Source organism: Aplidium turbinatum, chromosome 18 (assembly GCF_918807975.1).
Source record: "Aplidium turbinatum chromosome 18, kaAplTurb1.1, whole genome shotgun sequence".
Lineage (NCBI taxonomy): Eukaryota > Metazoa > Chordata > Ascidiacea > Aplousobranchia > Polyclinidae > Aplidium > Aplidium turbinatum.
Genome location: NC_137489.1, coordinates 16,520,900 through 16,529,441, shown reverse-complemented (window position 1 = coordinate 16,529,441; position 8,542 = coordinate 16,520,900). Strand labels below are relative to the sequence as shown.

Sequence of the window (8,542 nt, the reverse complement as noted above, 5' to 3'; positions counted from 1 at the left end):
AATAAGCAATAATAACAATAGCAGCCAACCAAGTGAGAAAACCGTTTACCTCTTGTTACTTACTAATAATAATAATAATAATGTTATGGTTTTATTTATTGTCGCTCTACAACAGCTAAGGTCTTTTAGCGACAGGGCTCATTTTTTATTTATATCAGGTTTACGATGTTATCACATTATTACCCGACTCATTCTCACTGCGCTATGCAGGATAGAACACAATCGGTACCGTTTTTAAAGTCTTCGGTTTGACCCGACCTATATAGTAAGAAAGAAACGCAAAACAATCAACTAAGGAACGTGGTACAGAACGCTCAATTGATTACAAGCGCAGTGCGGTGGTAATCAATTCCAACGTCTGTACCAGAAAACGCTGAACGGTGATTATGCAGTGACGCTGGTCACGAGTTACATATATTCAACGTAAATAAAATGACGACTATAACAACTACTGACTATAACAACTACGACTATAACTAAAATGACGACTATAACAGCTACTCAAGACAGTTAGCAATTGTTATGTAGAACATATTTAAAAAATACTTGTTTGAAAAGACAGTTGAAAAGTTACCAGTTAGCTGTTTTTTCGACAAATCCTTTGCAGTTGGCTAGGTGTAAAGCAAGTATACGGGTAGTTGAATTAACAAGTGATTATGAGCATTCATTGAACATCTATACCCGGGTTGTAATAGTGCAATGCAGGTTGTCATAACGAAGTTTATTAAATTACTAGGCCTATTATATGTGACAATTGCCACTTTATCATAAACAGAGATTATTTAAGATAAATAGAAGCCCTTCTATTGTCAGACGTAATAAAAGCCTTCATATCCCCATCTCTAGATATCCCTGACTTCAAACTCATCGACGATATGTTTGAGTTTGTTGATACATTTGTCAATTCCAACAACTATCGAATCCTTTGCAATGTATGGTAGAATACATTTCCTTCGAATGATTCAGCTAGTTAAGTGGAGTTATAAAAGCGTTCTGTCCTCAGGAAAAGAAAATCATTTTATTTTAAATTTATAATTGCCACTGCAACTTTAGCTTGCAAAAAAAAAAAAAAAATGCAAAAATTGCAAAAAAAATGATAACCATCTAAAATGGACTTGCTTGCAATTAGCATAAACATAAAAGCAACTTGCAATAAATAAAAGACTGTGACACTATAATTCCTTTTTACTTTTATGTTAAGTAGCAATGTTCAGTAACTAGTACTTTTTGAGTAGTTTTATTTTTCATTACTTTCTACTTTCACTTGTTTAGCTTTATGCCAAAGTAACGTTTCGTTCATGATGATTTCTCTTCGCGCCATTTTCGCTCATGAATTAAATCGTTACGGACTTAACATTGTTGAAAAAAAAGTACCAATAAAAGTACCGGGTATTTTGACCAAAAAAGTAGCCTACTGCGTATTTAAGCAACCATTACAAATTTCAAAAAGTACCGCGGTACCGGTACCGATACACAAAAAGTACCGCGGTACAGTACCGCGGTGCAATTGTACTCGGTACTGCTCACCTCTGCTCATTTGTTAAAATCTAAACTGTAAAAGGAATTCCTTTTACTTTGAGGAAAGTAGGCCAAGTCAGCTCAAAACATATAATGCAACGCATGCTTCAAATTCTTTGCTTTATATTTTTGCTGAAAAAATTTTATTGGGCCCATTTTCGTACTGGTTCCGGACCAGTCCTGTTTTATCTCGAAGGCCTTAGTTAGTAGCCTACACATCGTTACCCTACAGCTCTACTATCAATAGGCTACACTTTGCTCGCTGGTTTATGCAATACGGTACGCATACGCTAAATGATTAATTGGAAGCCACTGTAAGAAAAACACTTTTGATTTTTAATTTTCCTACACATCACGTGATCGACTTGAGATTAGTTTGCGATCTACCACTACCAGTAGCCTACATCGCGATGGTCTGGTTAGATACCTCCGCTTTACAGAAAGTGAAAAGCGCTGTATTTGGCAACACTGGTTTGGGCAGAAATGTTTTGTGAAAATTATTGGGCAACTCTTGGCATGATCGGCGTCGGCGCCAAGCATTGATTCATTCTGATTAAATGATTGGCCATTTGGCGGCATTGATTGGCCTGGCAGTCTGCTCCGAGTCAAAGTTAACAACATGTCCAAATGTAATTTTTGGTATTGTCCTGTCTCCCGCTTCGATCGCCTTGCTGGTTAGTCTAGTTGTGATATTTTGGTGCACATGTAGCCAGAAGACCAAGTGGTGTGACTGATTCTTCCTTTTTATGCTCAGTTGGGAGTTTTATTGATGCAAAAACCAGAATATGTCTTCACAAGTAATAGATTTAAAAGAAATTTTGTTGAACCTCGATTCATTGCGGGAAGTTGTGTCTGGTGTGTATGGACCAGGTCTAGAAAAGGTGATTATGGAAAAGCAGACTGGAGAAGTTGTTTTTACAAATGATGGATCCTCTATCTTGAAATCTTTGGCAATTGTTTCTCATTCTGCAGCAAGGTATTTAGGTAATTAGTTTTTGTTAATGATTTCTTTGTAGGACTGGCTAGTGGCTAGGTTTACGAAACTAGTGTTGTCAGATAAAGAATTCTTTCCTAATTTAAGAAAACTTCAAAGCCATTAAAGAAAAAAACTTGTACAGTAGCCTACCTAATTTGGTAAATAGTAAATGTCGGAATTTTTGGACAGAGAAGAGAGCAAAACCTTAACTTTAGCTCTTACTTTAACCCTTTAATCTTACTTTAACCCTAGCCTTAAAGTGACTTTAACCCAGGCTCTGGCAACACCTGTGATGAAACAAAGCTTTTTAATTGCAACCATTGGTAACCAGCAGGTAAAAAGAGCCACTTTGTGATTCTGTACGGTATGCAATATTGTAACCTAGGAATGTTAATGCTTTATTTCTTATTTTACAGTGCAAATAAAATGATCTGTTTCAGCCTAATGTTACAGGTTACCGTAGCTGTAGTAACAGCAACTTTTCACATTGTTAGGTTTCGGAAGGATGCCACCGATGTCGTCCCCCTGATGTCCTCCCATGTCAATGTCGTTCCTTGAAAGCAGTGTTGCCAGATGTTCAATTTTTTTGTCTTATTAAATGTAGGTAAAAATTAGGGTTGTTCAAAACAAACTTTTTTAAGTCGAAACGAAATTTATGCCGCATATGAAGTCTAATCGGTAACGTTATTCATAATCAATCACCGGGGACAACATGGACAATGGACATTGACACTCGACCTGAAATTCAACAGCCCACCGCATAGGAAGTTTTTTCTGGTGGCGTAAATGATTGCGCGTCCCGATGTATGAGGGGACGACATCGGGGGGACGACATCGTCGCCACCCGTTTGAGGTACAGGATTAAAGCTGTGAATTCCATCGCTGACAAGATAGCTGAAAACTGGTCTCCACCTTCAGTTGCCAATATACATTGGGATGGCAAACTGATGGACACGCTGGACAGAACTACTAAAATCGAAAGATTGCCTGTTCTCTTGTCGGGTGTTGGTGGAACCAAATTGCTAGGCGTGCCTGCACTTCCTCACAAGTCATCCGAGAGAGCTGGAGATCTGATTGCAAATGCAACTTGCAAGCTTTTGACAAAGTGGAATGCCAAACATTGTCTAGCAGGCATGGTCTTCGACACAACAAGCTCAAATACTGGTTCCAAAATTGCAGGTTGTGTGGCACTACAAAGAGAACTAGACAAGCCTCTTTTATGGTTTGCATGCCGTCATCACATAGGCGAAGTTGTATTGACCCATGTGTGGGACGGTTTAAAAATTGAAGTTTCCAAGAGTCCTGAAGTCACAATATTTCAAAGATTCAGAGAAAAATTTTTCGCACTAACACACCAAAATACAGAAAATATTGACTTTCCTCAAATACCGGCTGCATTATTGCCTTTAAATTTGAGAATTGTAAACCTTTGGGAAGATTATATCCAGGAGACATATAGTAGAGGCGACTATAAGGAGCTTGTAACTCTTGTTCTTTTGTATCTCAGCGATGGAGAGTTGACACAACACTTTTCCTCTTTTCGTAAACCTGGTGCATTGCATAAAGCCAGGTGGATGGCGAAGATAATATATGCAATGAAGCTCGACCTGATGGGAGGCAAGATTCAAAATGAGCTTCCAAAAGGTGCCATCTTTGCCACAGGGCAATCAGAGAAAATACATCGTTTTGTGCAATTTGTTGTATTCTGTTACATTCCGTGGCGGCTGACAGCACCTGTGCCATCCACTGCCCCAGGAAGTGATCAAGCGTTCATCAATTCTTTGATCCGCTACTCAACTGTTGATGATGTTGTCGCGAAGTTTGCCATTAAGTCCTTTGGCAGCCATCTGTGGTATCTCACTGAAGAGCTTGTACCATTGGCTCTTTTCAGTAGCACTACCTCTACTGATGTCAAGAAGAGGATGGTTGCAAAGTTGTTTGAGTCCCGAGTGGATGGAGCTGATCAGTGCACCAAAAGGTTTGGCACAGGCTTTGGAAAACCTAGCTTTCCAAGCACGCCAACAAAAGTTTCGGACGATTTGTCTGATTATATTGGAATGGATTCGTGGTCTTTTTTCAAAATTATGAGAATAAAACAGGACTTCCTTGGCAAGCCCATGGAATATTGGCAGTTGGAAAATGATTACAATGAGATAAAAGCTTTTGTAAACAGCATCAGTGTTGTGAATGACGCAGCTGAACGCGGTGTGAAGCTTTGCCATGATTTCATTGGCTCTGCAGTTAAAGAGCAAAAGTTCGAAAATGTGTTGCAAGTGGTTGAAAACGCCAGAAATGCAACACCCAATCAACGTTCAAGAAACTTGGTTTCACAATCATGGTTCCTAACTTTGGAATAATATATAATACTGTATTTGTTAATATTACTGCATTATTAGGATCATTCTGCTTGGTTGGTTTGTTTTTGCATACGACTACTACTTAGTCATGATACGTAAAATTTAAAAACTGGATTTGTGACTTTAGTGATAGCTTATAGAGCAATTGCTTGGCCTGTTCTATATTCAGTCCAAATTATGTTTTTGTTTAATTTTGTCAAAAATATTTATATTTAGCATATTTAGTTTCACACACTGATACAAACATGGTGATTTCACATCTTTTGGTGCTAAATAACAGTTCTAGCTCTACTGGATCTTGAGAAATGATATTTTGGCCAAATTTTAGGCTTTCACAGCACACACGCTCCAACTAAACGACAAATATTAATGTGGGAGCTCAGTTTTGGTCAAATCAACCTAAAATTTTGTAGATATCGTTTTCTTAGGAAGCCTCACCACCAAAAAAAAGTTAGGCTTGGTAGGGTTACCTAGGGGCGTTTGGTGCACCCTGCTAGACATTGGCCAGAGGACCAGTGATAAGATCGAACCCTGATTATGATGGTAGTCACCGACGCTGCAATTTGTGTTCAAAAAAATCTCTTTCCTTGGTCCAACAACAGAAACATATATATAGGCATAAAAGTTTATATGCAGTCAATACCAACGCATTTACGGATCCTTCTACAATATTTCATGGACCCGCAAGGGGTTCGTTAACTCCAGGTTGGGATCCTATGATCTAGATTATGTTTTTATTGTAAAAATTGGTATAAACATTTGTTGCAAGGATTTTATTTTAGTTCCATGTTAATAGGCTACTCAAAAATGATCTTTCATTCCCTCATCAATGATTTGAAAAACTGTTTTGTTAATTTTGATACTTGTATTTTTTAGGTTGTTGGTGCAATCTTGTCTTGATCATCACAAACAATGTGGAAATAATTCTAAAGCCTGTTTTTTGATGATTTACGAAGTGGTGTATACGATTTATGCGTACAGAATAAAAAACTGCACACATTCTAATTTTCCGAATCAGTTATATGAAAACCAGAAACTTGTAACATCTTTAAATTGGTTAAAAAATGATATAATTTGCCAAAATGATTTTAAAAGTTGGGTTGCAGTAAAAATGGGAACTATAACAGAGTTTAGAAAAGGAAATTTTTACAATGGAAACAAAATGGCATGCAACATGATTAAGACATTTTTATGTGGAAAGTTTTCACATGATGCAATTGATCTTCTTTCAAATTTGCTCCTGACTTTGCTCTGGCAAACATGCAAGCAAGTTGAATTGAATTTTAAAGATACAGTGGATTTCTGCCTTACAAAGTATGAAAACTTAGTTCATGGGGTTCCTGGTGTTTTGCTTCAAGAAAGTACTGTTTTGGAAGGAATGGTAATTTTGCAATCCTTTCCTTTATCACTCCAAAATAGTCCTAAGCAAAGTCACATTTCACTGGTTGCAACATTTGATGACACTTTACAGCCATCCAGCAGTGTGTCTTTCATTTTAAATAGTTACGTGAATACAAGTGCATTGTTACCATCAGCATCACATGTACTTCAGCAATGGCTTAAAGTTTGTGGTGATAATTCGGTATCTGTCATATTCTTTCAAGGAAAGTCATCTGCAACTTTTCAAAGTTTGTGTGAGTTGCGGAATATTACATTAATCGACTGTCTACATCCTGAAACAGTTGCATTTTTGTGTTCTTCTTTGAATTTGCTACCAATTTGTGAATTGTCAGAAGAACTTAATAAAAAAACTTTAACCTGTGTTAAATTCAAAGAAAGTCAAATTGGTAATGAAACAGTCATTAACATCACACCTGAACATACCTCACAAGACAGACAGAGAATATGTAGCGTTCTTATTTGCTCTCCATCACCAGGACTGTCTTCACAGTATAAAGCTAGTTTATATAATGCTTTGATTATGCTGCAGCATTGGTTTACTGAAGCTGTATCAGAAAAGAGTTCTGGTAGCAGTAAACTTTATATTGGGACTTCTGTTCGTGGTGCTGGGAAATTTCACCATGCTTTGCACGAAACATTATCAAACATAAATTTACTAAAATCCATTATGAAATCTTTAGAATGGACTCCTGAAATTACTGAAAAATATGACTTTGCCTGGAAGCTTGTCAGTGATGCCCTACTTGTTGTTCCGAAAACTTTGCATTCTAATTCATGGTTTGTCAAAGATAAAAACTCAAGGTTTATTCAGCAGTTACAACACTTGAGTATTGGTAATGAATATGTGCTACAGAAATATAAGAGCGTCGCTATTTCGTCCAATGAAAGTGATGTGATTGAACCCATGGAATGTCATTTTTCTTTAGTTTGTAATGTGATCAATGCCATCATTCAACTCTGCAGGATTGGATCCATCGTAAGGTAACACATTTATTGCGCATATTTATTTTTTATTTGCATGCTATTATTTATGGAAATGTGTTGTTTTGAAAAAAAAGGTTTTGCACTGATCAGCAAGAGGTCAACAGCAAGAGCAATCTATGAAGCCTTCTTTATATATGTATTTTTACCAATCTGTACAAATTCAAGTCAGCAAGATGCCATGCTCCAACCAAACTCAACTATTTTCAAACAAATAACACCCATTGTGGCGATTAAAACTTCAAGCGAGTTTCAAAACAATAATGTAAATTATGACTCAAATTGCCTTATAACAAATCATAAGGACCTGCTTCGAACAAATTTACAAGAGACTTGTAATCACACAATTTTTTTTCTTATGATTTTTTTCCAGTTACTATTGAAGGTTCAGTTGATCGTATTTTTTTAGATTCTGGTTAAATTATTTATTAGAATTCTTCACTTTTGCAGTGTTTCTGTGCAAAGATGAAAGATATAATCAATTCCTGATCTTTGAAAAGTGAATGCCAGAAGACTTGTTGCTTTCAAAAGGTGGAGTAGGGCCAACATGCTCTCCAATTTGTTGGTTTGAGCTGTTATGGTATGTGTTACCAGTTGCAATTTCAGTGGTTCATTTGGCAACTTGCACTATTTAGCTGCTAACGTAATAATTGTGGCAGATCTTTTATGGAAGCTATTTTCGTAAAGTTATCCAATACTCAAATGATTTCTACTCAAATTCATCATTAATTGATGATTTTTTGACAATAATAATTATTTTTTTGTTATGCTTTGTCAATTTTATTCCAAGCATTAACTAATATTGGTCTCCGCTGTTACAGAACTTCGTAACCTAATTGTATTGTTTTATGTTATTTATTGAATGAATCTGTTATCTTGTTTGAAGATATTTTTTTTTCTTTTTTGGTTTTGAGAACCATGTCTAAACGTTTTGATTTGAAAATGTAGAGAGTATCACACTAAGTTGGTAAATTTAAGTTTATTATAAAACTTCTGCCACACAAGCATGGTTTTGTCAGAACATATGCTTATTGAAATAGAACCAATTTCTATTGGGTTTATTTGAATAGGTAAAAGTTAATATATATATATAGAATATATAGAAAATATACTGCATATGTATAGAAATAGCAAGAAAAAACTTCGTAAAAATGAATAAGACATTAACAACACACAAAATTAACATCAACACTCGAAAACGAATTATGAAATGCTATATATAATTGCTATATATATATGGACTATCACTGGCGCCGACTTACGGGGTTACGGGGCGGCCACGCCACCCTGTAACCGCTGTGGCCGGGTG

General features: G+C 36.4%; 1 protein-coding gene across 1 annotated transcript; it reads left to right on the top strand.

Annotated features, from left to right (window-relative positions):
• Positions 1-2,303: 2,303 nt before the first annotated feature.
• On the top strand, positions 2,304-7,237 carry LOC145787216 (uncharacterized). Its single transcript, XM_082598940.1, has 2 exons — positions 2,304-2,494; positions 5,728-7,237. Exons 1-2 carry the CDS (start codon positions 2,304-2,306, stop codon positions 7,235-7,237), a joined length of 1,701 nt encoding a protein of 566 aa, XP_082455066.1.
• The last annotated feature ends 1,305 nt before the right edge of the window (positions 7,238-8,542 follow it).

Coding starts and splice junctions, on each gene's coding strand:
- LOC145787216 (XM_082598940.1), top strand. CDS start 2,304: ATGTCTTCACAAGTAATAGATTTAAAAGAAATTTTGTTGAACCTCGAT. Junction 2,495..5,727: donor GTTTCTCATTCTGCAGCAAG/GTATTTAGGTAA, acceptor TGTATTTTTTAG/GTTGTTGGTGCAATCTTGTC.